This window comes from Sodiomyces alcalophilus (assembly GCF_042370955.1).
Source record: "Sodiomyces alcalophilus JCM 7366 unplaced genomic scaffold ACRALscaffold_1, whole genome shotgun sequence".
Classification (NCBI taxonomy): Eukaryota; Fungi; Ascomycota; class Sordariomycetes; order Glomerellales; family Plectosphaerellaceae; genus Sodiomyces; species Sodiomyces alcalophilus.
In genome coordinates this window covers 879,165-906,982 of record NW_027263532.1, presented here as the reverse complement: position 1 = coordinate 906,982, position 27,818 = coordinate 879,165, and the positions used below count along the sequence as shown (strand labels likewise).

General features: G+C 54.4%; 12 protein-coding genes across 12 annotated transcripts; 5 read left to right on the top strand and 7 right to left on the bottom strand.

Annotated features, from left to right (window-relative positions):
- Positions 1-107: 107 nt before the first annotated feature.
- Positions 108-858, top strand: ACRALDRAFT_2023748 (uncharacterized protein; the record flags this gene model as incomplete). The annotated part of the gene is made up of 3 exons (XM_071020156.1): positions 108-167; positions 246-708; positions 797-858. 3 exons carry the CDS (start codon positions 108-110, stop codon positions 856-858), a joined length of 585 nt encoding a protein of 194 aa, XP_070878593.1.
- A 402-nt stretch (positions 859-1,260) lies between these two features.
- ACRALDRAFT_1060388 (uncharacterized protein) lies at positions 1,261-3,078 on the bottom strand (the record flags this gene model as incomplete). Its single annotated transcript, XM_071016228.1, has 3 exons — positions 1,261-2,185; positions 2,281-2,749; positions 2,811-3,078. The coding sequence occupies 3 exons, from the start codon at positions 3,076-3,078 to the stop codon at positions 1,261-1,263; spliced, it is 1,662 nt and encodes a 553-aa protein (XP_070878592.1).
- A 1,743-nt stretch (positions 3,079-4,821) lies between these two features.
- On the top strand, positions 4,822-5,593 carry ACRALDRAFT_1067643 (uncharacterized protein; the record flags this gene model as incomplete). The annotated part of the gene is made up of 2 exons (XM_071017470.1): positions 4,822-5,001; positions 5,150-5,593. The coding sequence occupies 2 exons, from the start codon at positions 4,822-4,824 to the stop codon at positions 5,591-5,593; spliced, it is 624 nt and encodes a 207-aa protein (XP_070878591.1).
- A 692-nt stretch (positions 5,594-6,285) lies between these two features.
- Positions 6,286-10,160, bottom strand: ACRALDRAFT_1025826 (uncharacterized protein; the record flags this gene model as incomplete). The annotated part of the gene is made up of 2 exons (XM_071014769.1): positions 6,286-10,002; positions 10,092-10,160. 2 exons carry the CDS (start codon positions 10,158-10,160, stop codon positions 6,286-6,288), a joined length of 3,786 nt encoding a protein of 1,261 aa, XP_070878590.1.
- Positions 10,161-10,414: 254 nt separating this feature from the next.
- Positions 10,415-14,559, bottom strand: ACRALDRAFT_1060389 (uncharacterized protein). Its single transcript, XM_071016229.1, has 5 exons — positions 14,123-14,559; positions 13,605-14,048; positions 13,125-13,542; positions 12,851-13,062; positions 10,415-12,794 (listed from the first exon to the last, which is right to left on the bottom strand). Exons 1-5 carry the CDS (start codon positions 14,414-14,416, stop codon positions 10,536-10,538), a joined length of 3,627 nt encoding a protein of 1,208 aa, XP_070878589.1. The 5' UTR covers positions 14,417-14,559; the 3' UTR covers positions 10,415-10,535.
- Positions 14,560-15,091: 532 nt separating this feature from the next.
- On the bottom strand, positions 15,092-16,688 carry ACRALDRAFT_1060393 (uncharacterized protein). The gene has a single exon (XM_071016230.1). The coding sequence runs from the start codon at positions 16,507-16,509 to the stop codon at positions 15,397-15,399; it is 1,113 nt and encodes a 370-aa protein (XP_070878588.1). The 5' UTR covers positions 16,510-16,688; the 3' UTR covers positions 15,092-15,396.
- Positions 16,689-17,604: 916 nt separating this feature from the next.
- Positions 17,605-18,105, bottom strand: ACRALDRAFT_2030843 (uncharacterized protein). Its single transcript, XM_071020674.1, has one exon. It carries the CDS (start codon positions 17,834-17,836, stop codon positions 17,678-17,680), a length of 159 nt encoding a protein of 52 aa, XP_070878587.1. The 5' UTR covers positions 17,837-18,105; the 3' UTR covers positions 17,605-17,677.
- Positions 18,106-18,373: 268 nt separating this feature from the next.
- ACRALDRAFT_2050143 (uncharacterized protein) lies at positions 18,374-20,439 on the top strand (the record flags this gene model as incomplete). The annotated part of the gene is made up of 3 exons (XM_071021575.1): positions 18,374-18,439; positions 18,578-18,875; positions 18,932-20,439. The coding sequence occupies 3 exons, from the start codon at positions 18,374-18,376 to the stop codon at positions 20,281-20,283; spliced, it is 1,716 nt and encodes a 571-aa protein (XP_070878586.1). The 3' UTR covers positions 20,284-20,439.
- A 352-nt stretch (positions 20,440-20,791) lies between these two features.
- Positions 20,792-21,278, bottom strand: ACRALDRAFT_206319 (uncharacterized protein; the record flags this gene model as incomplete). The annotated part of the gene is made up of 4 exons (XM_071022015.1): positions 20,792-20,849; positions 20,911-20,946; positions 21,075-21,147; positions 21,215-21,278. The coding sequence occupies 4 exons, from the start codon at positions 21,276-21,278 to the stop codon at positions 20,792-20,794; spliced, it is 231 nt and encodes a 76-aa protein (XP_070878585.1).
- A 610-nt stretch (positions 21,279-21,888) lies between these two features.
- ACRALDRAFT_2050142 (uncharacterized protein) lies at positions 21,889-24,841 on the top strand (the record flags this gene model as incomplete). The annotated part of the gene is made up of 3 exons (XM_071021574.1): positions 21,889-23,102; positions 23,224-24,057; positions 24,132-24,841. The coding sequence occupies exons 1-3, from the start codon at positions 22,427-22,429 to the stop codon at positions 24,839-24,841; spliced, it is 2,220 nt and encodes a 739-aa protein (XP_070878584.1). The 5' UTR covers positions 21,889-22,426.
- ACRALDRAFT_2045335 (uncharacterized protein) lies at positions 24,314-25,853 on the bottom strand (the record flags this gene model as incomplete). Its single annotated transcript, XM_071021508.1, has 3 exons — positions 24,314-24,991; positions 25,077-25,131; positions 25,205-25,853. 3 exons carry the CDS (start codon positions 25,851-25,853, stop codon positions 24,907-24,909), a joined length of 789 nt encoding a protein of 262 aa, XP_070878583.1. The 3' UTR covers positions 24,314-24,906.
- A 652-nt stretch (positions 25,854-26,505) lies between these two features.
- ACRALDRAFT_2093011 (uncharacterized protein) lies at positions 26,506-27,496 on the top strand (the record flags this gene model as incomplete). Its single annotated transcript, XM_071022614.1, has 3 exons — positions 26,506-26,602; positions 26,686-26,992; positions 27,082-27,496. Coding segments are annotated over 3 exons (819 nt in total), but the record flags the coding sequence as incomplete, so codon positions are not given.
- Positions 27,497-27,818: the final 322 nt, after the last annotated feature.

Below are 27,818 nucleotides of genomic sequence, written 5' to 3'. Positions count from 1 at the left end.
CACAATAGCGTATGGCGACATCCTTCCTCTAGCCAGTGGGTCACGCGGCCGAACGGCCAGCTCGTGGTAAACGGGTAGCTAAGATTCTCTGTGCCAGCTTGTACACCATGAGTGTCATCCTCGGTACTGTCGCCTTGTCCTACGGCTCGGTTCCTCTATATAAAATGGTACGTGCCCGACAAGCTACCCAAGACCTACTCACAAATTTCCCTGCCTCTAACCACTGTCGCCTCGCCTCTTTGCAGATCTGCCAAACCACAGGGTTCGGAGGTCAACCAGTGCGCGCCCATAGCCCCTATTCCACTTATGACGACGAAGACTCGGAAGCCCTCGCCGCCCGGCTCGTCCCCCTGACGGACGAGAAACGCATCCGCGTCACGTTCAACGCCTCGGTCTCGGATGTGCTACCCTGGAAGTTTGTCCCGCAGCAGCGCGAAGTCCATGTATACCCCGGCGAGACGGCTCTGGCGTTCTACACGGCAACGAACAAAAGCGATCGTGACATCATCGGCGTGGCGACGTACAGCGTCACTCCGGGGCAGGTGGCGCCTTACTTCTCCAAGATCCAGTGCTTCTGCTTCGAGCAGCAGCGGCTCGCGGCTGGCGAGACTGTGGATATGCCGGTCTTCTTCTACTTGGACCCGGATATAGTGAAGGATCTCAACGCGCGGAGAATCCAGACCATCACGCTTTCGTATACATTCTTCAGTACGTTTCCCCTTTTCGTTGGCCACTTGTTGTCCTCGTTTGTTATTGGGCCGGTCTCGACATGGGATGGTAGCTAATATTTTGACAGAGGCTAAATTCGACGACGATGGAAACGTCGACCTTGGGGCGGGATTAACAGAGATAAAGTGAACAGAGCTGTACGATAGGTTGCGTGACAGAAGACGTCCAATCGTCCTGTACTTTAAAGAATCCGGCTCGTTGTATTATACAATATTGCATCAGGAGGCGGGGAGCAAAACTGTATTGGCGATTGCCGATGCGAGGCGTTTCATGGAAGGAAAGCATCCAGATCCAATTTCTGGATGCGCAAGACCTTGGGACTTCGGGCTGGGAAGACATGCCTGTACTCAGCTCCAATAGACGGGAAGTTCATTTGTGACTCGGCGAATTCCGCCACCCAGTCACTATATCGCTTGAATAGCAAAGACGTGTTTTCTTTCAAGTCGAGATTATCCAAGAGTTACTATATCGCGACTCGTAGCCCCTACTCCACCACGAAGTGAACCCACCGAAACGCGTAGTATTGTTTGATCACACAACCTTGCGGCCGTGGAGGGACCTCCTGGCGTTGTCAATGTGTAAGTTAAGCATGTCCTTTCCGACAACAGATAGCCTTTCCAGGACTTGAACTACGAAGATTTGAACGAAAAAAATGACGACCCGTAGGAGGAGGTCTACGGTGCCGAGCACTGGCACCGGGTCGCGGCTATATGTGGAATCGACAAAGCGGAAGGGTAGGCGAACGCCAAGGTGGTCTTGTGCGACCTTGAGGCCGCTGCTGAATGCGTCCTCGTTGAAGCCATGCTTGGTCCAGGCGCCGGCGTAACTGATGCCGCGGGTATTCTGAATGCGAGGTAGAAGGGCCTGGGCATGGATGGCCTCAGAGGTGTATAGAGGGCGGCGACGTGTGAAGCAAGCTTGTATCCTGCTCGGATGGGGCAGACGGACCGGGTTGATGGTGACAAAGACATCACCAAAGGGATCACGAGGGATGTGCTGCAACTTGTTCATGTAGTAGGTGAGCGAGCTTCTGCTGCCGAGGTCGCGTTTTCCCTCGGTAGGGGACGACACCGTCAGGTAATTCCAACCTGACCAGGCCTTGCGAGCGGCTGGCATGAGGGCGGGGTCAGAATGGAGGATGACTGTACTCTCGGACGACTGGAAAGAGCGCAGGATATCCTTCTCCTCGGGTGTTGCTGTGGGTTCAATGATTCGATAGGCTTCATCGCCAGATGTCGTGAGAATAACATGGTCATAAACCTCGTAGCGGCCGTTGGGAAGGTGAACACGGACCTTGCCATCGGCTGTGTTGGAGACGTGAGTGACGGCGGTATTCAGGAAGAGGTGGTTCGGTGGGAAGCCTCTCATGACAGCCTCGATGTAGGATTTCCCGCAATCCTTCAAAGTAAGCCAGTCTGGTCGCTTGCGTACTACGGATAAAAGATGGTTGTTCCACCTACGTGGGGAGAGCAATTGGTCAATGTTGTGCTTCCGAAGGAGAAAGGGGGAAGGACGGGAGGATAGGAAGCACCCGAGCAGTGGGAAACCTACATGAACCGTACCAAGTTTACAGCAGGTATGTCAAGAATCCGCTTGTCCGGGTTGGTGGTCAATAAGGCGGCCGTCAGGGGAATGAGATAATCGTTCTTGAAGGTGTCAGAGTAGCCTTCTTTTTCGAGATATTCGCCGATCGTCTCTTCGAACCCTTTGCTTTCCTGACTGGGTCGATAGCCGTTGCCATTAACATGACTTCCGTTCAGAGAAGTATGGTTAGCGGCAACAAAGGGATGGTCAACGGTTTCATCTGCTAGTAAGAGCTCGGAGGCGAAGTGATTGAAGCGGATCACGTCGAAGACCATCCTCCACATGCGGGGCGACAAGAGGTTGCGCCTCTGGCAGAAGAGGGCATCCAAGCCAGTGCTCGCCCATTCGAACAAGCCATAGTCTTGGGAGACGCTGAAGGTGATTTCAGATGTCTGGGTTTCGACCTTGGCTCTCTTGAGGAAGTTAAGAAAGTTGGCTGGAGGCCGGTAAGCTTGTCGAACCGGAGCTTACGCCGAGGGGAACGCGGAACAACTTACAGGAAGTAGCCGAGTTGAGAACGGCAAAGCCGGCGTCTACGCTGACTTCGTATTTGCCAGCCTTCCACTTGACAGTGTTGGTGTAACCGCCTAGTTTGGACGAGGCCTCATAAAGGTAGACATCATGGTGACTCTTGTTCAGGGCCCAAAGGGCGGCGATACCAGCGCACCCACCACCGACAACAGCGACCTTTTTTCTCGACCCTGGCCCAGCCGAGCAAATAGAAGAGGTTACAGAATCTTGAGAGAGCATCCGTCTGTGGGACATGGCGATGTAAAGATGCGGCAATCGCCGATATCACAATGTGGGGCAGAGTAACAGAGGGATATGGAAAAGTGATGGGAAGGAGAGGTGTATGATGTGTGGCGACAAGGACACGATATGCAGCGCGACTTGCTGCTCCCAGGCACACACCGTTATCCCATGGAATACATGACGTACGTGAATGAGGCGGGGGAAGAGTTGGAGAAGAGGTGTACGCGGTGTGATAGGTAGTTCTACTTGGAATGTCGATGTCTGTCCAGGTATGAATAAGTACCTTGGGTATTCCAGGCGTTAAGACGAGCTTCGACGACTAGCGGGAACCAATATAGGCGTGGCAGAATGCAACGATGGAACTTCGTGTCTCAGCAGCCGGTCTACGGGAGCGGCCGACATGCAGCCAGCTCAGCGATCCGGAGCCCAAGGAGAGTGAGATGAGCCGGAAGCATGTTGGTTGGCATGCGAAACAGATAGCTCCGAATAAGTACGAACCAGAGTCGCACACATGGCGGTCAAGCATTGCTCCGGGCGGGTATCGCTGCAGTCGAAGCCGAGATGTGGAAGCTTATGACTGGACAAAGTGAGAATCGAGTCGAACCAGCAAAGAATGCCCATATTCCATCCAATTCGGATGAGACCTGTTCATGGTGGAAGGCTAGCCATAGCACAATCGCCAAAAGGGGGCTGGTGAAATGAAGAATTGCCCGTTAGAAATAATTGGCACACAGGACATTGCACCCTGCGTCTTGAACTTCAGCTGGCCAGTACTTCGTAGTCAAACCAGCTTAAGAAAGCCTTACAAAAACATGTCAAGGCAGGTGGATAGCCTGCAGCTGATGCTGCTTTACAAGTGGTGATGGGAAGCTATCCCAACCGGTACGATGGACAGAGGTATGGGTCATGGCGTCTGCTTTGGACGCACAACTTCCTCCGCTTGGAAATCGAGGCGCCGGGCTGCAAATGCGGATAGCTAGTACCACCTCTTGAGCCTTCTCTGGCCACCATACAGACATAACATTGGGAATAAATGTCGAGCACTCAACGGGATCGGATAAACGTGTGTTCGAGTTCCCAATTCTTGAAAGCGCCGCGTCAACAAAGAGCATCAATCTGCCCGAAATCAGTTCAACCCTGTGCCCATAGAACCCTGTTCTCCCCGAGGGGAGTCCAAAAGTCTGGGATCGCAGGGCCGTATTTCTTCCTCCGGGGTAATCAACTTTGGAGAGAAAAGAAGAAGAGAAAGGAAAAAGAGAAATTTCTCCACCGCAGCGAAGATAAAGGTCGAGAATGCACGGGCCATTACATGAGTGTCACGTGAGTAATATCCTGCTGGCCAATAGGCAGTTTCCACCCGTTACCTTAGGTACGGTACCTCAGATGCAGATGCAGTACGGTGTTTGTCCGCTGCGAAGCATGACCCTGGCTCGTAACTGGTACTTCGACATCATCCATCCAACCCCGTCTCTCCCGCCTTCGGCATCCCAGCCATCTTCCAGGCTTCAACATACGAATAGCTTCAAAACGTCTTTCGCCCTTCTTTACGCCACCGCCTCATCGAGTCAGCACTCTCTTAACGAATTTACTACCTGCTTCTGCTTGCCCTCCCTGTCGTTTCGCTGCTCTTCTTTTCGCCTCCCCGTTTTGGCGAGTCCATAGACTCCTGCTCAACAGCTTGCGCGCGCTTCGGTTAGAAACAAGGCCAACCAGTCACCCAACGGACCACGCCTCGTCGACAACGACTGGCTCATCATGTCTAACCCCCTCGACACAGACGTCGGCACCGAGCGCTTCAGCGACTATGAAGCCGAGCTGAAACTCGTCCAGGCCGACCTGGCCCAGAAACTCGACCAGATCCCCGAGTTATCCGGAGAACCTCGCAAAGCTGCCATCAGCTCCGCCGAACGAACACTTGAGGAGGCCGACGAGATTGTACGTTCTACATCATCATTGCCACTCCTATGGTCATCATAGCCTGGTTTACAAGAACTACCCACTACCCCATTCTTTTTTTCCCCCTTCCCCTTGCGCGCAAAGAAGACGTATGATGCAGTTTCTAACCACCTGATCACCTCCTTAGCTCGGTCAAATGCGCCTAGAGAAAGCCAACATCCCCACCCCGCACCGCACCAAGATCAACACCCGCTTCCGCAACCACGAGTCGGACCTCGACGCCGCCAAACGCCGTCTCCGCGCCCTCTCCGACAATCGCGCCGCCCTCTTCGGCGCCCGCTACACCGACGACCCCTCCGGCGGTCCCGCCTCCTCCTCCTCCGCCGCCGCCGACCGGCAACTCGAACAGCGCCAGCAGCTCCTCTCCGGCACAGACCGCCTCGAACGCTCCACCCAGCGCCTCAAGTCCTCCCAGGCCCTCGCCAACGAGACCGAGGCCATCGGTGCCAGCACCCTTGCCGACCTCCACGTCCAGCGCCAGACCATCCAGCATACCCACGACCGCCTGCTCGAGAGCGAGGGCTACGTCGACCGGAGTGTCAAGACGCTGCGGGGTATGGCCCGTAGGTAATGCTCGCCCTCTCACCGCCCTCTCTCCTCTCTCCTACGTATCACGCCCGACTGACGAACCTGCTCCTTCCCCTCCAGGATGGCTACAAATCGGATAATCACCATTGCCATCATTACCATACTTGTCCTTCTTATCGTGGCGGTTATTTTCAGCAAGTTCAGGTAGACGAGGACGTACATTCCATCACCAGCTCAGGGAGCCGGGAACATATGGATCATGGTTCGAAACTTGAAATCGGACCTCGGCCTGCTTCTCCGTCCCTTTTTCTTCTCTTTTTTTTTCCCTTCAGCATTTGGGTCAAGGAGTTAGCTGGCGTTCGTGCGACATGCTTCAGTCGTGGCTTGACTTTACCACAAACCCGCTATTGCGAGAGCAACATTCATCGTCCCTGACGTATCATATCGGCGCACAATACACACGTACAATAGTATACTGCTGCCGAGTGGGCAGTGTAGTGAGACTCCTCTCACCGCATCTGACCTCTCGGAAGATGCAGTTCATAGACGACACCGTACTTTGATCCTCGGGATTCGTTTCAGATCGTAACAAACCAAGCCCATTTTTTCCCATTCTCAATGCGCCAGTAACCGCAGGTCAGATACTATGTGAAAGCCAGGAAAATAGGGAGTGAGAGATAACCAACGGGTATACTGAGGTAGTCCATCAAATGCACAGCACTTTCCCTTGTCCACCTACCTCCGTGACCGGGGAGACTTGCTAATACCGCCGTGCATGACGGCTCCCCCTCTCCTCTTCTCTTCGCCCAGTCCCTTCCGGCCCGAAGAGATCCCACCCTTCCCGCCACGTCCTCCACGCCCTCCAAACCCTCCACGCCCCTCTCCCCCTCCGCGCCCACCACGGCCACGGAACCTATCACCTGCCCCGCCTCCCCGGCTCTTGTTTACCTGTGCCTTGACAGCAGCCGCAGTATCATCATCCATATCGTGGTCCATAGGTCCGTCGTCCTTGCTCTTCTTGTTGCTGAACTTGAGTCTACCGCCGCGACCGCGGCGCGCCACATCCTTGCCCTTGAGCGCGGCGACGTACGCATTGACGCCCGACTCTCCCTCGCCGCCGTCGACGTCCATGGCATCTCCCTCGTCGTCGCTCCCCTGGCCGAGGATCAGCTTGCCGTCCAGGTCCGTCTTCGCCTTCGTCTTGGTCGGCTTCTTGATTCTGACGGGCTTGGTCGACGAGATGTTCGCCAGCGCGTTGCGGTCCAACAGGTCAAGCGGCTCGTCCTCGTCCTCGATAATGTACGCGTTGCCGCCCTTCTTATTCCCGCCTTTCCGGCCCTTCCTCGCAGCGGCTCCGCCCTCGTCGTCCGAGTCGCCCGATTCGTCCGAGTCGCTGCTGTACAGCGCCTGGTCGTATTCGCTCTCGAATTTCCTGGAGGGCCGCGCATCCTCGTCGTCGCTCCCGTCCTCGTCGGCCTGTTTCGCGGCGTCCTTCTTCCGCTTGTTCCTGGCCTTCGTCTTACGGATGTTGGTCAGGAGTTTCCGGTCATCCTCCGGACAGTACTTGTTGACAAGATCGAACCCAAATTTACGGATCATGCGCTCCAGGATATGCTTGACCTTGCTCTTGAAGTTCCCCTTGTGTTCGTGGCTCCAGATAATCAGATTGGGCGTCAGCGTTGGCAGACGATTCAGCATCATCTCCGTCGGCAGGCTGAGCACGCAGATCTTGACGAAACCCAACACACTCTTCACGATCTCTCGGTTGTTGGACGTCAGGAAAATGTCCATGGTCTGCACAAGATCGGCCAGGGTCTGTTCACTCAACACTGGCCTGAATTCATACAGTACACGGCTGAGCGCGGTGACAGAGGCCGAGATCATGTGCGGAGTGGCGCCCACGAGGCCTGCGCTGACCATGGTGAGATACTCCTCGATGTTGGCTGTGCCTGGCGGGGCATCTTTCGGCATATGCGGGACCTTGGAGTTGTCGATGGCCGCTCCATTGGCCTCCGACATGCGCTTGCCCATTTGCACCAAGAGATCGAACGCCGCCTCCCGGGCACGCTCATTGTTCTCTTTGCAGCAGATGACGACCTCGCTCAGAATGGACGGGATGAAATGGAGCGATGTGTCGGGGATGAACGGAAGAAGGGCGTGGAGCGCCGCGAGGCGTTCCCTTCGTGCAGGGACAGACACTTTCTCCGCGCTCGACAGAAGCAGGCTCTGCAATTCAGCCGACCTTTCCTGTAGCGCCTGCTTCCCAAGCTCCGACTCGGCAAGGCGGGGAATGAGTTTGTACGCCTTCTTCTGCAACTGAGGCTCCTCCTGCTTCATAATAACGACAGCCGCCATCTCGAAAAGCGCAGCGAAGCTTTCCCGAGGGAGATAGATAGACATGGTGATGATGAGATCCATGAGGGTGTTACTTGTTGAGGGCATTTGCTCTTTCCCCTTTTGTGGCTTCGTCTTTTCCTTTTCTACCTGCTCCGGCTCCTTCTGGAGCTCTGTCGCGAGCATCTGACACACCTTGTCGAAGGTTTCCTTGAGTTCCCCTGCCGGGGTGACGCTGAGGAACGCGTTGATGGACAAGAGGATCGGACCGCGGCTCTGTGGTAGGGTTTGGGTGTACACGTTGAAGAGCACAGCCAGCATGTTTCCGGCGAATCCGCCGAGGTAATCCAGGTTTTTCTGGGCCGTGTCGCGAGAGACGCGGCTTTGAAGGATCATGTCGTCTGTTTCATTCTCCAATTTCGCAATGGCTTGGTTGGACTCAATGAGGGTCCTCAGGGCCCGGCACACCTCGAGTCTCAGCTCAACCTGCTTATAAAGGAGGTTTGCCAAGAGTTCTGCAAAGCTTTGATCAAAGGCTTCTTCCAAGTCGAGCGGGAGATCGCAATAGCCCGGCAGCGTCGCCCAGATTTGCTGCACCAGCGTCTCAAAGATCTTCACTTCCATCGTCTTCGCGGCGTCGCCATGGTTCAGGACTCGTTGGAACATCAGTTCGCTCAGAGGCACCATTTCTCGCCGGAAATGACCAAGGTTCGTGTTGCTAATGTAGTCGCGCAGAAGGGGGAACATCCATGCCCGGCCGGGTTGTCCCTTGGCTGGTTTCGCCAAGTTCAGTGGCAGGACGGAGAGGACAGCCTCCGGTCCCATTGCCCTGATTGCCTTGCCAATGACCTCGTCGGCTTCCTTTTTGCCGTTGAACGAATCAGTGCTCCGCAAGTCGCCCACAGCCTTGAGAATGTTGAGCATCATGGGGTGAGCCCTCCACCTGAGCGCATCGAACATGGCGCCAAAGACGGTAAAGCTCTCCATCCAAGCCGCCTGGAACTTGACGTTAAGAAGAGACTCGACAGATTTGGCGATCTTCTCCAACGTCTTCTCGTCGTAGACGGACGGCTCTAGAATCACGGAGGTGGGAATGCAATTTGCCATGAACGACAAGAGGCATTCGGAAGCCGAAACGCGAATATTGTGCGCAGGGGACTCGAGGAAGCCCAGGACCAAGGAGAAGATGTCCGGCAGCTTTTGAAAGGTGTCCTCGGGCTCTAGCTGAGCAGAGACGTCATAACCCCGTGACAGGATGGCCAACCACGAAGGAACGAGTTGCGTATCGTTGGTGGCGGGACGCAGTTCGGATATGATCTCCATCAACCTTGGGAGCTTGGCCGACGCAACCTCATCCGCCATGCCCTCAAAGATCATCTCAAAGATCTCAAAGGTCGCCACGGTCATATACTCGTTGCCTGTCCGCGCGATACCCAGCAGCAACTCGCAGAGATGTTCGATTTTCTTGCTGGGCCAGCCGCCGCTCGCAGACGCAACGGTCTTGACCAGCTGCAGCGCATGGATCAAAGCTGGGTCATGGGGCGACTCGGAGGACTTCTTTTGTTTCTTTGCCTGGGTGACTTTGGTCGCCATCTCCTCTAGGGTGGAAAGCGCAGTGTGGGCGCACATGTCGGCGGCAGGGTGGTCGAGCGACGGGCTGGGCGGAGGGTTTTTGAGGACTTTCTTCAGCGCATCCTGAGCGCGCTTTCTCACTTTCGGCTTGGCATCCAGGGCAAGTTTGATAAGGCCAGCGACGGCACGCCGAGGCCCGATTTGGGTTACCCCTAGATCCCAGGAGGCTGAATCTTGGGCGAGGAGCAGGGACTCCAGGCACCCGATAGAGGACCTGAGGAGAATGGCTTCGGCATCTTGAAGGATGAGGACGGGCGCCAGGAGAGTTAGGATCTGCGTAAACTTGGATCGAAGCAGAGGTTCGGGTGCGTATGGAGTGACGACATCCAGGAGGTAGACCACCGACGTAGTCGTCTCAGAGCTGACGTTTCCGCTCTCGACGGCTTGGCTGAGAAGCCCCAGCAGAGCAGCGAAGTATCCCGTCGGTGTCGGCGCAGTGTTCTGTTCCTTCAGCGTAGTGTCGACCGCATCGAGAATAACCACTGTCTGGCAAAAAAGGTGAGCAAGGGGATGGAGGCGTAGGCTTGGGAGAGGGGTATGTTGGCGGAGAGACAACGAATAAGGCGAATGCTTACCCTCTTCTGGCTCTGAAGACCCGGTGACCGGATCTTGTCTAGCTTTTCATCCAAGGTGGGAGTCGCCATGGTGCTGCGTTGAGCGAGTTCCAAGGCGGTGACAGCGGTAATGTGCACCGACCGAGATGCCAACCAATTTTTTGGGAAAAAGTAAAAAGAAAAGTCCTTATCGCTTGACCGCCAACCAACTCACCCCGCATAGGTTTCGATAAGGGTCCACAGCTGACGGCACAGTGTTATTGGATTATACACAGTATACACACAGTCTGCGCGATATCGGTGGATCTACAAAAACCGTTTGTACCATCCTACACCACTCGGCCGACGCGGTCCCGAGTCCCTTCACGTCAATCATGGGCATCAATTGAAATTCTCATTGCCTAAAATCACGAAAGCTCAATCTGTCTCGCATATGAAGTCGCAGTCACAATCACACAATATTCCTCAGACCTCCGTCTCAACATCCGGCTTCCGCCCATCGAGGGCACCAAGCTTCTTGACCTTCCGTATCGCATAGAGAGCCTCATCTTTTGCGAACTGGACGTTTCTCATGGGTCGCCATTGCATGAGTCCCCTGTGCTTTCGATGCAGGTCACGGCTACGGTCCTTATAGTCCTTGTACGCCTGCACGGGGCTGTTGCTGTTGGTCTTCTGCGCCTGGGACTGGCTCTCTCCACCGCTGTTGGTGGATGGACGGCCGCTCGAACCCTCGGCCCCGTCCTCACCTGCTGTTGAAGCGCGTCGTGATGCAGTCTCGGCGTCGGAAATTCCCAGGTCGACATCGCTTTCACTATCGTGGTCTTGTATCTCGCCCTCGTCGTCGTGACGTTCCGTATCATTGAGGTCAACCGGCTCGCCGCTTAGCAGAGCCGTGGGGTCCGTTCCGAATGCCCCCGTCCAGTCCGTACCGTCCTTTGCCAGCCACTTCTCCTTCTCTTTCGGATCTGCCTGGGCAAGGACGTCCCGTCCCTGGGTGAGAGACGCTTCGTGCAACTGCTGCGTCGACGGGGGAACTTCCGACTGGACCTCCTCCTTCCGCACCCCTTCGGCAAAGCACGCCTCCCACGTCTCGATTGTCTCCCTGGAGTTGTTGTCTGACACGAACTTGATGTGATCCCGATCCGTACCCGTGGAGAACCGACCCCGGAACCTCAGGCGACCGATCTCCTCCACCTCGAGGGCTGGGAGATCCTTGCATGTTTTTTCCGTCACATAATTCTGGGATAGGCGGGTAGGGTTATCGCACTTCCAGATCGGTATGTCGAATTCGTGCTCTTCCAAATCCACCAAGTCCTGAAGCCAGAGGGAGGCGAAAGCGTCGGGCTTCCGCTTGCCGGCCGAGTAAAACTCGAAGAAGATGGGGGAGCGATACCGGTAGCGGACGGGCAGGCGAATCCTGTGGTGTTTGTTGTCTCCACTTATGTCCCAGACGAGGCCATCTACGTCAGGTTCTTTCCTGCACGCTTCCCTCTTGATGCTGGCAGAGCTTCCTCCTGTGCGCAGGCGCACCTTCGTCCTGTGGTTCCCGTACCCCGACGAAGTGATGCTGTCGCCCAGGAACTCGAAAGTGCCCACGTCCCAGCCCAGCTGCGGGGGCGGAAGCCTGAGTTCCACAGACCGGAATAAGAGCGATATGCGGACTCGGCCAAAACCGATTCCGCCATCTAGTGGATACCATCGGGTAGCCTCGCTTCCCGTTTGGAGAATGTCCGAGACCTTCAATGGCACAACACCAATGATGGGATCGTGCTGGCGGTTACGTGAGTCTCGCACGGTGACGGTGACCACGCAATTTCTCCAGTCGCGCACAAAGCGCTCCGTGCCAGCGTTGAAGATGGGGTGGGATGACACGACCTTCGTTCGGGTCTTGTAGATGAGTTCGTCATTCATCAAGATGGTGCAGTATGAGCTGGGAAGCCTCTTGCTCGACTCTTCTTTGACCTCACCGGCTTCGGGCCGAGCAGGCTCGTATTCGCGACCTGAGCGATTTCCATTGGATCCGCGGATATTGGCCATTTCGAGGCCGACAATCTGGTGAACTACGACGCTGAGGATGCCAGAAGGCCAGAGAGGATCGGGAGGGGTGTGGATGACGGCATCCTCCTCGGCCGTGTCAATGACCCCGTGGTCAGCTTGCAGCTCCCTCTTATCTCTGAGCTCCTGTGGAAGATTTTCATTCTGGCTGTCGGCCCAGAGGGCCCTGCGGAACTGAGTCTTGCCGAAGAAGCCCACTTCCCAGATCAGCTCGCCGGGCATCTCGCTTTCGGCCTTGACCCCGCGCAATTTCGAGACCTGCGGGAACATCTTCCCGGGATGTTGAATGAGCTTCTGAATGCTTAGCTCGACCTTCCCGACTACATCATCGGCGGAAGATCTATCGCTATCCCAGAGCTCGACAGCGAGTTGCTCGTCAGCTTTGATCAGATCGGCGGTGACAAGGAGGCCGCAGCTCTCTTCGAAAATAGGATTGAGGTCATCCTGGATAACGCGAGTACAGAACTGTGGCTTTCCGAACTTGCTCCAAGCCACAGTGACGTACGGATCCGAGCCCCCGGCTTCGCTACCACGGCGGTCTTGCTTGCTGAGGCCGGTGGCTCGGTGAATCCGGATGAAAATGACGCCGAGCGCTTGCGTATCCTTCTGGATATCGTCTCCTACGAGCATCTTGCCCATGTCTAGTGTCATGCTTTTTGGAGCGACGTACTGAGATGCATTAGTTTCCAGCACTGGGACAAAGTTTTCCCCGCGAATTCACTCACCATCGAGGCGGCGGTCCTAATGGCCCAGTTCACAAAGTTTGAAATGATGGGTAAGTTAAGAATGTTGACGCCTTTCTCGACCATGGGCGTGCACCCAGCCTGCACCTGTGGAACACCCATCAGGGTGAAGGTCATCGTCTTTAGGAACGGCGGCTCGGGAACAAGTTGAAGCCTGATGCGCACGGTGGCGACCAGGCCCTGGAGCTCGACCCCTGAAGGGACGTTAGACAGGCATCGCAACTACCACCACAACCTCACATCGGATTACACTTACAAACAGGTAGTGGAATGCCCACGAGGCCCTTCACGCCCAGGTAGAAGACGAGCTGCATGCCCATATTACGGGCTTTAGAAGAGATGTCGGTGCCGGATGGCTTGGCATGATAGGCGATGGAGGCCTCAAGGTTGTAGTACGAACCGGCCTGCTCCATAGCGGCGAGCTCGTTTGGATCCATATGCTTTTCGTCTTCCTTGCGGGTCTCTTCTTTGACCTCCTCCAGATGGGAGTCGGGAAGAGCACGAAGACTGAGGATACGGATCGGGTTGGAACCCTGAGAGATATCTGCGACGCGAACATTCTCGATCATGCCGGGCACAGAGGCAACCATGACATCTTCCAGCGTGTCAGCGACACCGGCGAACATCTCGGGGTTGATTAGACCCCACATGATTCCCAACGCGGTATTCAGCCACTACGTTACCAACATGTTAGCAAGACGCCGAGGCTGGTGTGCAGAGTCGAACACTGACTGACCTCTACAGACTCGGGTACCAGGTTTATCGTGGCCGCTTCCCCGCGTTCCTTCTCACTGGACCATTCCATCTCCCGACCCTGACGGATGACGTCCTTGGCCCAGAGAAACACACCACAAGCCACGGTCACACTCAGCGGCACGAGCCCCCAGAGGCTCCCACCAAAAAGCTGGCCGAGGAAAACGACTCCAAAGAAGATGGCGAGACATAAGACGTTGGCGCGTTGCTCAAGGGCCGCAAACATGGGCTCGTAGCTGACACTGGGGGTCTTGTAGAACAAGACATTGGTTTTCTCGCTGTGAATGGGCACGTCAGACGTGCTCCCGGGCTCGATGGGGTCGGGCGGCGCAGTAATGTCTTGAGCACGCCGGTACTCCTCCCCGGACTGCTGGGAAGAGGTGGCTACGGTAGCTTTCTTTCCGACGTTTTCGTTGGGGACGGAGATCTAGCAGTGGTGACGGCGATATTAGGGACAGGAAACTCTTAGGACCCCTGGGATGGATCGGATGCCTATCTTACCTGGGGGTTCTCGACGACTTCTTTGAAATCTGTCTCGGCATCCTCTATATCGACATCTTTACCAGTAACCGGGTCCCTGACTGTTTTGGTGTTTTTGGTTTTGTGCTTTCGGTCTGGGACATGGTCGTTGATCTCGGCATGTTTACGGTTTCCTTTTAGACTTGCATCTATGGCGGCGTCTCTTTCAGCTTTCTCCTTGTCGAGCTTGGCGATGAACTCGTGGACATTAGGGATCTTATTCTGGCCGCTGTAATGTTGGCCGCCAACGGGCGGTTCATGTTTGCGGGCGTCCATCGTGGTGGCGTATGACTCTCCCGACCCCGACTTGGCGAGTGAACGAATCGATGGCCGAACTTCGGATGTGAGTCAGTCGTAATTGATAGTCGAAGGGACAGAAATAAAGTACGCCGATATCAAAGCCAAGAAGCCCATCTAAAGAGTTGTAAACGAAGCAACTGCCAACGTCGGTTACGGCATCTTCATATTACGTTGGGCGGCTCCCTGCCCGGAACCATGACGTCCCTAGGGGCAAGACAAGGTACGTAGATCGCTCTCTTCCCGCTCGTTCTCCGTCATCTTTCCTGCCACTCATACTCCGTAAAAGCTTGTGCTTGCGCTTGGAATTCGGAGCTGTGGCAGTCAATGACGTCGGTATGAAGCTGCTGTCCGAGACACCAACTCCACATTATAGTGGGGCCTTTCACTATGTATGTAACGCTAATAAAAACTTCCTAACATCCTACAAGTTGCCAGTACAACATCTCTAGATTTTCAACTTCACTTTGATGAAGTTCTCGGAACATTTGTTCAGTTAAGCCGAAGTACCAAGAGTACAGAGTACCTACACAGGCAGCGCCAACCTGTTGGATTCTTACGAAATATCGGTAACTGATCCGTTTCACCTTATTCACGGCCAACTACGAATACAGTTTGTGACGATCATTCAAAATTGGGCCAAGTTTCTCACTTAGCGTGATTCGTACTTATTAGACGATTCTGGCTCGTCTGCTTTCGTCATGTCTTCAAGCCATACGAATACACCCATAAAGATTCCGGTAGCTAATTCTACATACGAATATTGCAGAGCTCTTTGCAGATGCTATTTCCAAACTCCGAAAGCACTCCCAAAACAACAGTCGAGTTGCTGGCGATTCATTGTTTCGTTCCTTCAAGTGTCATTTCTCGTCATGCTCAAACAGCCGTATGCCGGAACCATGCCATGCCATGAGCATGTCGTCCTTGTTCCTCGTGCTGGCGCCCCAGAGCTTTCCACACTAACCATAGAGAGAATCCTCATCTCCGCTGTGCCCCATCCGATGCTGCATCTCAACAAAATGAGTTACATCGGGTGGCGGCTCGGATGCAGCCCTAGCCTCCGCCGCTCGAGTCGCGGCGATCGCGCCGCTGACTCCTCCTTCGTCTTCCTCCTCCTCGTCCTCTTGTCCAATGGTCCATGCCCAATGGCGCATCTTCTCCTTGTTGCGTTTCCGTTTTCGGATCCCGCCCGATGCGGACGGTGACAGGGGCGATGCTGCGACTAGACCTGCCATCCGTCTCCGCATATCTTCAAAGGGACCAGGAGTCTGTCCCCCGTCCCGGGTTTCGTCGCTCGTAAATGCGAGTGTCAGGTCCAGCACCATGTCGGTCGTCCCCTGGCATGTGCTGGGCATGGCAGGGGAGTTGGGTGAGGCATCCTCGCTCAAGAGGTCGATGTGCGATTTTGTGTACGTGTTGGTAATGATTGTCTGTTCGAGAGGGCTGTGGTATGCCACGCGACGGGTAGCTTTCTTCTGGAAGCGCAAGGATTGGCAGCGCGGTGACATTGGTGTCCGGACGGTCCTCGGAGGTAAAGGTGAATTGCGGAGAATGCTGTGGAGCGACCGGGGATGCGTGTAAGGGGGGTTGAGCTGCCGCGCGAGGGCGCTGGAGATTGTGACTCTCCGTCGCGGCGTTGGAGGCTCCGGTTCGTCTGGATTTGTGACTAGGGACAGTCTTGGTGCGTCGGCTTTGGGGAAAAAGAACCTCCGCGGCTCATTCGACTCGGTTGGTCCGGCCGATAGCGGCGGTGTCGAGGTCATGATGCTGGGGAAAGGGAGCTCAATAGGGGTTGGTGAGGTGGTGTTGGCGCTGAGAGGCGTCTGCGGAAAGGAGAGCATGCGTGGGGATTGCGTGTCATGAGGATGTTGCTGGAAGGTATTGATCGCCGTTACGGGCGTAGACCTCTCGATTGCGGTGACATAGACGTTGGTGAGGGTATTGAAGGCAGTGGGAGACTGGGGGTCCACGGCAGCCATGGACCTAGACGATCTGGATCTGTTCGGACCATTGGAGGGCTTGATGGTCAGAGACAACTTGGGTCTCTTACAGGCGCTCTGAGTAGTAGCCATAATTCGAAGAGCACTGAAGGTTTCTGTTCTTCTTTCGAGTCTGGAAATGCCAAATGAGTCGGGAGGGCTCCAGCAGTAAGGCGTGTAGAGTACAGAGGATCAAACAGCCGCAGGATGATGCCAGTCAGGGCGAGAAATACGAGAAACACAAGAAACGAGAAACACGATGAGATGACAGGCACGGAAATGAGGGGAAATTCAGGTGGTTATATCTATTGAGGAAATGACTGGGTTGACGGCGGCCAGAGTCTCAGGTCCTGACTACCTACCCATACAACGTACACCATTGACATGGTGAAGCGCCGCGCCTAGCTGCATATGCATGCGATGTGACATGTTGGTACGGACAAATAGACGCGTGCGGAGTAGGGGAACAAACGAAACGGAAATGGAGCGCCGCTGAGAACCAAACAATGAAAGGATGAGTTGGTCAGCCACCGGGGAAGCCTGTGCCGTTGGTCGCAGGAGACGCACGTCGTGGGTGGTTGACTGTTCCTGGTCTCGTGGTTGGCTATTAATAATTTGATAACCACCAAAATGCAAACATCCTGGTGGTCTCGTAAGCGCCGACTGTGCCCCTAATGCTTATTCACCAAAGTCCATCCTGTTTCATCTTGAGGAAATGTCGACTCGTTGGGGGATCGGGAGGGGGGCGAGCCAAGCACCGGCGCCTAATCTTCTTGCTTGAGGACCGAGGCAGAATCGCGTTATCTGAGATTGTCGTCGTGTCCTGAATCCAAGCTCACGTCGAAGCGACCCCTGCCAAAGGAAGCACCATTGTCCGACTTCCCCATCGGACATGGCGATGTGGCAGGGGAGTGAATTGGGACTTTTCCCATGTCGTTGCGAAGAAGGAAAAGCGTCATACCAAATTCGGGCGTTATGCGAATACTGGACAGCCCAACGAACACTGGACAACCAACGGACTCGGAAACCCGACTGTTGATGAGGAGTGAACGCCATAGCCGCGAAGACCCCATAATTCCCTTATTATTAGGTAGTGGTCTGTGCGGTGGTCAGTGCACGCACAAACTCGGGAATTAATAGTATTTTCTTATTCTGACACCAACAAGGACGGAATACAACGTCAGCTGATGATCGTATTCCAGAAGGCCATTGTTCGAAATTCGATACATCAGCCCTTCGTGTCCTCGGGGAGGCGCCAGCTTTAGTTTGGACGACCACCTATACAACCACTTGGACAACAGTCCACTCTAGCAATGATTTTCAGTCCAAGCGCTGCTGCGGAATCGGTAACGAGAGACGAACCAACTCGACGAACCAGACCAGCGGACGCCGATGATTCAAGGCGTTCCTCGACCCCCATGACGGCGTTAGCCACGTCGTTGGTGGTGACCCTTCTTCATGGGCGTTAATGGCTGCTTATGGGCCCGTGATGTAGAAGGAGATTACCTATATGCTTGAAATTACGGCTATTATGAGGATATTGAGCATGGTCTTAGACTCGCCAGTTTTATCAGCCCTATTTCCGATGATGTGTGGTTTTGCTTGGTCGTTCATGGAGATGGATCATCGTGATGATGGGGGTTGTACGCGCGCGCCAATTAGATAACAAGTTCAGATAAGATGTCATATCGAAGATTACAAAGTGGGTAATAGGGGAGGGAGCGCATCGTGTTGACCTCCTTGTTTTTTTCCCCATTTCTTCTGCCCCATAACGAGTGCAAGTTGCAGTCCCCAAACCATGCAGAGGATCGTGACAAGAGCGTGAACGAATTATTCGCCTGGTTAATGATTAGAGTGACTCCCAACTTGGACGTCCCCGCATTCTCATGACGCGGTTACAAAATGTCGGGTATAGGAGCACCTAGCCAATGACATCACACCTATCCCGGCTCTCAGAATGGACATATTCAAACGACGACATGGAGCACCCAAGCGGAAGGACGACCGAGTCGTACTACACTTTGTACGTATCTTGCTCTTCTTCCTTTCTCAGGGCATGCCCTACGTGTTATGACTCGATAGAGCCTCCTGGCTCCGTCCTCTCTATTCCTCGACATGCAGCCCTCCCGAATTCACCCCCCTGACCCGGTGGTCCCTCTAGGATTATGACTGTTTCTATGCCTCGGTCTTCGAAAACCAGAACCCGGCTCTGAAGTCGTTGCCCCTGGGTGTCAAGCAAAAAGGCATCCTAGCCACCTGCAACTATGCTGCCCGTGCGCGAGGCGTCAAGAAGCTCATGCTCATATCCGAGGCCAAGAAACTATGTCCCGAGCTTGTCATCGTCGAAGGAGAAGACCTGACACCCTTTCGTGATGCGAGCAAGAAACTGTATAGTTTTCTTCGATCGCACTCGTGGAATCAAAAGATTGAGAGACTCGGCCTAGACGAGGTGTTTATGGGTAAGATGAACATCGATGCTGGCCCTGCGATAGAAGTGGACTGATGAATATCCTAGACGTCACGGATATGATCGACTACAACATTTCTCTCTTGAATAGGTCGTCCCTCTCGGATTCGTTCTTCTGTCTTTCCAAGGAAAACCCGGAAAGTGGCTTTCCATGTGACCTGACGAGGTTTGCCGGCTGTGTACACGGCTCTCTCCCGGTACCTCCGCCGCTCGAGGTTCCCGTGTATGTCCGCCTGTTGCTGGCCTCGCACCTGGCATGGTATCTGCGCCTCCAGTTGGAAGACAGGTTCGGCTACAGCTCAAGCTGCGGCGTCTCCACGAACAAGCTTCTGAGTAAACTGGCCGGGAGTAAACACAAGCCACGCAATCAGACTACACTTCTATCATTGGATGATGACGTGGTCCTGGGTTTCGTTGATTCTCATGCCATACGTAAAATACCTGGCATGGGTGCCAAGACGACACGACTATTAGAGCAGCGACTATTGTCCAAGGGCACGGAAGTTAGTTCTCTTGATTCAGAGTCTACTTTGACAGTGAACGCAGTCCGAGTCCATCCTGATATTTCCCCTTCCAGTCTGGAGACGTTGCTAGGAGGTCCCGGATCCGAGCAAGGGGTGGGACTGAGAGTGTGGCATCTCCTGCACGGCGTAGACGATACCGAGGTCAAAGAGGCGAGCGACTTTCCGACACAGATCAGCATTGAAGATACGTACAGGGGGCTCAACAGCCTCACTCAAATTGACGAGGAGCTCAGAAAGCTGTCCGCGTCCCTAGTGAGGAGGATGCGCATGGACCTGCTCACGGAAGACAAGCCCACGGAACATGGCACTTCGAACCAAAGGTGGATGGCACACCCGAAAACGCTCCGGCTCTCCATCCGCTCGTGGCCGGCCAAGTCAGAAATGCCTGACTGGGACTTCAGCCGGACATCCCGGTCACAACCTCTACCAAATTTCGTCTTCAGTCTCAGAGAGAGCGTCGAGGCCATCGCAGAGCGGCTTACTTCAGACATTTTGTTCCCGATGCTGAAGAGGTTCCACCCTGAGAAGAACCACAAATGGGACTTACAACTCATCAATGTCTGTGTAGCGAATATGGCTCCAAGCGGTAGCCAGGCCGGGACGAACGTCGGCAGGGATATCTCCATCATGTTCAAGCGGCAAGATGATGTGCTGCGGCAGTGGAAGGCCGACACTGGCTTTATCGGGCAGGAAGACTGCCTCAGGGCCGAAGCTGTTGCTGTCTCCGAGCAGGGGTATGGATCAGGCGATGGAGATGATGATGTTGAAATTTTGTGGGAGGGAGAGGACGGCACAGCAAAATGTGCTCAGTGTGGATATTCTATCCCCCTGTTTGCGGTGCCAGCTCATGCACGGTATCATGATCTGGGTGATTGACTAATCCGTTTACCATACAACACACACTATACTCTACTCCTCTTCTTCCAATATCTGGACAAAGCATATAAAGAGTTGTTGGGACAATGGAAAGAGAATCAGTCTCAAGCATGTGGCCGTATTCGTGGCTAAGTCCAGGTTATTTCAGCTTGTATGATTACCCCTTTATTTCCTAGCAAATATAGAACGGGTACCTGCATTATCTGGAGGAACAATGCCCATAGAACTAACTGTCTGGCCATAGCCAAGGCCTCTTAAATACAAATCTTACTCCGCGGGTGTTATTATCTTTGTAAGCTCGTTTATCTCTGAACTGGGTTAGCAGATAAACCCAGGCATGTTAACTACAGGTCATGCCTGAAGACGTATGGAATAAAAGGGCGAGATGTTTTCTACATTATCGAAACTCGTCTATCAGGTACCTAGTCAGGGGTACTTAGGTGGTATTTTAAGAGTAACAAAGGTATCGCATTAGAGCATGCACGAAGCCGATATAGGAGACGGCTTCCTACTTCCGGACCATGACGATATCTAAGACATAGTTTTGCAGCATAGTCTTTTCTTGTCTGATTGTTCAGATGACTACCTGAGAGATTGGTTTATAGGTGGGTATAGTATCTTCCTTACTCCTTGTTGGCATCGACTTGCATCGCACCCACCTTACTTTGACTGTATTGGTCGTGGAGTATTAAGAGGCTGGAATAAGAAGGGGATGTAGAATATCTCCATTCGCATCAGATTAAAGAGTACACCTCCCTAGGTATACTTGTACAATCACTCATCGCATCAACCTGGAGAGATCTTCTTGCTGAGAGTCTAAGCCCCAAGTAGATTTATAGAGTGTGCTGGACAGGCACTGTATAGCTGCTAAGTAGACCAACATTGCGGGAAGGTAGATCAAGGTGTTGACTGCGAGGGAAAGCTTAACCACTGTAAACAAGGTGGGTGGGATTGCCATTGGTCTTGCCATTGAGGTAGACAACAGGATGAACCATGGAGTCTCGAGTCCGATGAGTTGCAATGTCCCATAATGGGTCTAAGAAACAAGACACGAGGGTCGTCCCTTCCCTTCAAATTACTGCTGTGGCCATCCCGGTACCCATAGATCCGTCTAGTCCTCCTTCCTTGTTCCCGCAGTAGGAAGGTATCTTGCAAAGGAAGTATTAGTACCTTCCATAACTAGGTAGGTATCATAAACAGCCTCAGCTTCTCACCCCTTCCTGCCTTCAGACACCCCAGCTCGCCTGACCCATGACCCTTCGAACGTGGTACCTTTACTTCTTCCACCTTTGTCCTAACGATCTGCCTGGATAGGGCAGATCAAGCTGGGCTTTATCCTCAGTCCCAACTCAGGGGCCTCTTCAAATGGCACCTGCCAGCACACCTATTCACACGCACAACTATCATCGGGAATATTGACAGCATCTGTTATGGGAAACGGGAGACACACCAGTCTTAATGCTGCAACCACGGGCCTTCTAACGGGTGACCTAGTTCTTGCAACGAAGAAAGGGCCACTGTATGTATGCCTGCCTTCTCACCAGCCTGGGCCATCGAAGCCAGTTATCCCCTGGTCTTGATCCTTCCCAGACCTCTTCCTTCAATCCCATAGTTTGACAGCTGTCCCACGACTAACAACGTCTGGGAGAGTGCAACTGAAGAGGCCCCTCTATTTCCGCCTTCCCGAGAGTCCAGGCGAATCTGTGGCAGTCCATAGATACCTTGTCAGGTTGGTAGATCCAAGGGACGAGGACTTCTTCCAACTGCAAGTCTCCTGCCTGCTCGACTGATTGCCTGCCGAGATTATCGAGTTCGCTGAATCTAACTAGGCATCATTCTCGCGGGAAGGGTTACCAGAAGCCAGACTGCAAGTAAGGCAACGACCCTCCCAGCTTGATTCATCGGCATTCCTCCTGATTCTGATTCCCAGACGATACTATTCAACCATAAGTGGCACCAACAGCTGGTGGCCCTCTCGCCCTTGTCTGTCCATACCTTGTAAAGGGACTCCATTATCCTGCAGCTACCGACAGTCGCAGGCCATGATCTGTTGACATACCACTCGATCGCCAGCCTCATCCTAGAACTGACCTTGCCAGACTTTTCTTCCAAGAAACGAGGTCCGGACTTCATCATCGCAAGAATGCCGGGTGGCCGGAGTGGCAGACGAACCTTCCCTGGTCGTAGGGCCAGGCCCGACCTAACGGGCATCCTAACCCCCGACGAGAAGAATGGTCTCGTTGCTCTGGTCACCGAGGTCACAAGAAAAATGGAACAACACTTGGAGAGAACCTTTGAGCCGACCCAAACGCCGCTCTCATCCAATAGCCCGAACGGCGTACCCCAGCCCACCTTGAATCTCCGCAGCGGCCACTCGATGCCAGACAAGGAGAATGAACCGCCGGTGAATGGTCGGAGTCAGAACAGGACCAGGACAGGGGCCAAGTCAGACGCGTCCAAGGCGTATAACAGAGCTCATGCGTCTCCCCTGAGAAAAGACTTGAAGGCAACTTCAGTCTCTTCCGACAACGTCAAGACAAGCCTTACTCCGCAACACGCGGAACTGAAGAGAGAACTTTTGGCTACGTTCAAGAGGTGGGAGAACAGCCTGCTGAATCGTTTCAGAGATATTTCTGTGAGCGAAGCAAAAGAAGCTGCTACAACAAGCTTGCGCGGGGGCCGTGGCGGCGCCCGGGGTGCAGCCAGGACTCGACGGGGCAACCGGGAAGCGTTGCGCGGCGCGGCTCGTTCTGCAACTAAACCCCTGGCAAATGGCAGAACCCCAGCAGGGATCGGTGTTCAAGTCAACTGCCGCCCAGGTAAGTATCATGTCGGCCAATATCTTCGCACGCCATCTGATCCAGTGCGGGTGTTTCCTTCTTTGGAAAAGAGGCGTCCACTGTGCCATCCCTTGTTCTCAACGACTGATGATGAAAACAGGACAGTCGACGCCGCTACCTAACGAGCTGGATGCGTATTTGGCGCGACGCTTTCCACCTTTGAGCACCTGGCTCAGTACACTTTCATTAGAGAAAAAGAAGCTTCTTCTTCGCGCGACGATCCTGCTCGTCCTGTCGCTTGAATCGTACTCCGGCTTTTCACGAGTGTTCATGCTCTATGTCACATCATCTTTGTGGCTATCTCTGAGAGCTCTTCATGACGACGAAGTCCGACTGGCACATGGCCTGGCAAACGCTGCTGATAGAGTTGATCTCGACGCTGTTCTCCAGCAGAAGACTTCTGAGAATAAGAAATCTCGCAAGTGGAAGGCTGCTGGCGCGGCCTTGATCGGTACAGCTGGTAGCCTAGCCGAGCCCCTCGCGGCTGCCGGGATCGACTGCATCAAGGACGGAATCAGTCTTGGTGCACCTGCCACGGCTGGTCTCCTCGGAACCGTGGCCCATAACGGAATTGTCGTGGGCAATATGTTCGGAATCTATGCCGGTCGCGAGGCGGGCAAAATGATCGACCAATACGGCAAGGATACTGCCGACTTTGCATTCCTCCCCGTCAGAAACGAGGGAATGGAGCCCTATCGCAATGCGAGGGCCGTCCCTCCGGCCAACCGTCGAATGAGAGTAGTCATGGGAGTTGGCGGATGGTTGACCCAAAAAGAGGGATCCGCCGTTCCCTTCCAATGTTTCGGCAATCAGGCCGAGAGCTTCGCCGTGAGATATGAGGTGGAGAATCTGATGACCTTGGGGACCGCGCTCGAATTCATCATCCAGAGTGTGGCATGGGGCATCGCCAGGAAGGAGATGAGCAAACGTAGCGGTGAGTTGACACACAATCTGCCACAGCCATGCGAGAAGAAAAGAGTGGCTAATGACATGTCTTCTGCTATGTAGTTGTCTCGAGTCTGACGGAGCAGGAGTGGCCACAGGGCTTGGTGAGAATCAGCAAGGTCATCGACAACCCATGGGCGGTTGGGATGGTGCGTTGCGAGAAAGCGGGCATGGCCTTGGCAGAGTGCATCGGCCGCAAGGTTCAGGGAGACCGGCCGGTATCTCTGGTCGGTTATAGTCTTGGCGCGCGTGCTATTTACGTGTGCCTGATGGCGCTGGCCGAAAGGCGACAGTTTGGCTTGGTTGAGTCGGTGGCGATGATCGGAGCGCCCGTTCCCTCAGATGGTCGAGTATGGCAAGCCATGCGAAGTGTTGTGACGGGTAGGTTGATCAACGTCTACTCAGAAAGCGACTACGTCCTTGGTTTTCTCAGTCGCACCTCCAACCTCGCATTTGGCGTCTCGGGCATACAGGCGGTCGTCGGGCTGGAAGGGATTGAGAACTACAACGTTACTCGGACGGTCAGTGGTCATCTCCGCTACCAGTACATGATTGGCACCATCCTCAAAACCATTGGATGGGAGGACCTCGATTATACACAAATCGCCCGCGACGAGGAGACGCTTGCAAATAAGGACAAGCAGTTCGGCAAACCCAGGGAACACAAGCCAGCTCACCTGCCCGTGCGGCCTTTGACGACAGTGAAGCAGATAAACAAGGAGAAAGTCAGAAAACTCGACTCGTGCATGAGCAAGATGAAGATCCAGGGTTAGGCTACGGAGAACATCTCGACCAAGCCGATGGGTATGTTTATTGAGAGATGCGGGGCATTGAAGGATCAGAGGCGTGTATATTGTTGGCCGCGGGAACACTGTGGCGCCGGGATGTGTGGCGAGAGAATGGACAGGCGGTGCCTTTGGTCACTTATACGGATTAGCTATAGCATTCTATGGCCTAGCACCCGGTCGAGACATGACACGACCAGATGTAAATTTAGCTATTACTCACCAGGGAGCATGGCAGCAGATATGGCACATGTCAAGGAGATGCATGGGCGGACGGACTCCCAAGCCAGGGATGTAGTTATTAGTGGCAGCAATGGTTTAGTTGTTCTTAGGCTTCCTCGACCTTTCCACTGTGTACGACGAAGTATTTGCCTGCTGTCCGAGTGGCCGTATTGAGAGGCTGCCAGTCCTCTGCGGCCTTCACTTCGGGATCATCCCCAGACATCCCCTTCTCTCGGACGCGTCTCGGGCGCTTCCGATGGCCAAGGCGCACTTCATTTTTCAAGGCACTCTGGAGCTCTGCAAGACCGATGGTCGCCTCGCGACGGCCGCGGACCGTCTCGTCTCGTAGCGCGCGGAGGGGCTCGACACCGGCGGTGTCCACGGCTTGGACGGCGCGCACGAAACGCAGGTGGGAGTGCAGGGCGGCTAGGAGATCAGACTCGGCAGCAGGGGTAGGGGGCCGAGGAAGAGCGGAGAGGCGGAGGAGGTGGTGGAGTTTTTGGGGGGAGATTTCGGCGCCGGCATCTTGAGGGGCTTGTTGTTGTCGTTGTTGAGGGGGAGGGTCTAGGAGAGAGGCGACGGACCAGGTCGGTGAAGCGAGGATGTCTTTAGCCGCGGCATTATGCAGCTTCGGTGTAGTTGTCGGATTGGAGAGGCTCGACACGTATGAGACGGCGGGAGAGGAGACGAGAAGTCGGGTTGTTGTTGGAGCTGGTACGCGTTTGAGGACGCGGAAGGGCAGGTCGCAGTTTGGGCAACGGGGTAGTTTCGGCGGCATTGTTGTTCTTATGGCAATTTAGTAGTATAAAGGGCGTATCAGGCTATCTCCCGGTCGAAAAAATTGTATCCTTAGTGCGAATTGTGATCATGTCGATGGGACGATGGTCAAGGACCTTCACGACCAGATGGATGCGAAGACGTGTAGTCGAGTCCTCCGTACGATCACGTGACTCTGGTGCAAGTCCAGCCTCCGCTCCTTTAGGTACTTCGTAGGTACGCCCCCACCAACGTCATCCCCACTACCCCTGCGGGGACCTTCCCAGAACGTATACAGTATTACCTTGGCTCCGCACACGTACGAGACAAGCTCGACTTGCGACGCGGCCCCCATCTGAACATATCCTACAGGCTACACCATCCTTCACCTCAACAAGACGCCCACGTCATCGCAATTTGCACTACCCTTTTACACATAGGATTTCCTACGACTATCCGTTAGTATCCTCGAATATACGAAGCTTAACGATGGCGCAAGATCCCCGAGCCCTCTTACAAAAGGTCCGATCTGTGCTACCCCGCGGTGTGCCCCTGGTTCTTGCTGCCAGCGATAATGGCCAGACCTTTCTTTCTTTTTGTCTTTTATTTTCGTTCTGGTATCAGAAACTGACCAGCATGCGCTCCAGGCCGACAAGCAGCTTTCCAGCGCGGGGAGTGGCTTCAGCTTTTTCGGCGGCAGGGAAGAGAAGTACCAAGATGCAGCGGACCTATACATTCAGGCCGGCAACGCCTTCAAGATGCAGAAGCAAAGTCGGTTAACCCCATGCTCCGGTGTCCCAATTGCTACGTCTCTTTCGAGGCTAATAGTTAGTTTCATTAACTCGACCGTCCAGACCTCGAAGCGGGGCAGGCTTTCGAAAAAGCCGCGAACATCCAGACCAATAACCTGAAAGAACCCGACGATGCCGCCAACACCCTAGTAGACGCTTTCAAGGCTTACCGTCAGGCCGACGCTTCGGCCGCCGTCCGCTGCCTCGACGTTGCCATCAACCAGTACTGCGCCAGGGGAAACTTCCGCCGCGCAGCTGGCCACAAGGAGGCTCTGGGCGAACTGTACGAGACCGAACTAGGCGACTCCAAGAAGGCCATCGAGTGCTACGAAGCCGCTGCGGGGTGGTACGAGGGTGATAATGCTACTGCGTACGTTCCTTCTTCTCTTGTTCCCTTGCCGTTTTTCCCCGACGCCTTCATAGCAAAGCAGTCGGACTAACTCCCTACACTCGCACCAGCCTAGCCAACAAGCTTCACTTGAAGGTCGCCGACACAGCCGGCCTGGACGGCGACTATTACAAGGCCATCGAGGCGTACGAGCGCGTGGCCGCAGCATCCGTCAACAACAACCTCATGAAATACTCGGTCAAGGACTACTTCCTCAAGGCGGGCATCTGCCACCTCGCCACAGCCGACGCAGTCGCCACCCGCCGCGCCCTGGACAAGTACACAGACCTCGACCCTTCCTTCGCAGGCCAGCGCGAGTACTTGCTCCTCAACGACCTCCTCGCCGCCGTCGAGAAGGCAGACCAGGAGGAGTTCACCGACAAGCTATTCCAATACGACCAAATCTCCAAGCTCGACAAGTGGAAGACGACCGTCCTGCTCCGGGTCAAGAACGCCATTGAGGAACCCGAGGACGAGTTTGCTTGAAGAAAATTTGCCTGGAATGAGGTTGATGTTGTACGGGGCGTATTGCATGTTGGGTTTTGTTTAAAAGGCGTCGCTTTGTCCGTTCCGTGCTACCATCTAATCGGCTACAAGTATCGGGGAAGGGCGGTTTTTGTGGATTGACGGGGCAAGCGGGCTTGTCTTGTCGCTGGATGAGCATGGCAGGGAGCAAGGAACATAAGAAAGGGGAGGAGGGGAGAGAAGGGCCAAGACACGCGAGAACATTACGTTAGAAGCTCCAGTGGCCATGACTGCGGCGGCGTCTTTGGAATAGGCTCGTCACAGGAAACTATACCAAAACCCC

Coding starts and splice junctions, on each gene's coding strand:
- ACRALDRAFT_1060389 (XM_071016229.1), bottom strand. CDS start 14,416: ATGGACGCCCGCAAACATGAACCGCCCGTTGGCGGCCAACATTACAGC. Junction 14,049..14,122: donor AAGTCGTCGAGAACCCCCAG/GTAAGATAGGCA, acceptor CACCACTGCTAG/ATCTCCGTCCCCAACGAAAA. Junction 13,063..13,124: donor GGGCATTCCACTACCTGTTT/GTAAGTGTAATC, acceptor ACGTCCCTTCAG/GGGTCGAGCTCCAGGGCCTG.
- ACRALDRAFT_1060393 (XM_071016230.1), bottom strand. CDS start 16,509: ATGGCTACTACTCAGAGCGCCTGTAAGAGACCCAAGTTGTCTCTGACC.
- ACRALDRAFT_2030843 (XM_071020674.1), bottom strand. CDS start 17,836: ATGGGGGTCGAGGAACGCCTTGAATCATCGGCGTCCGCTGGTCTGGTT.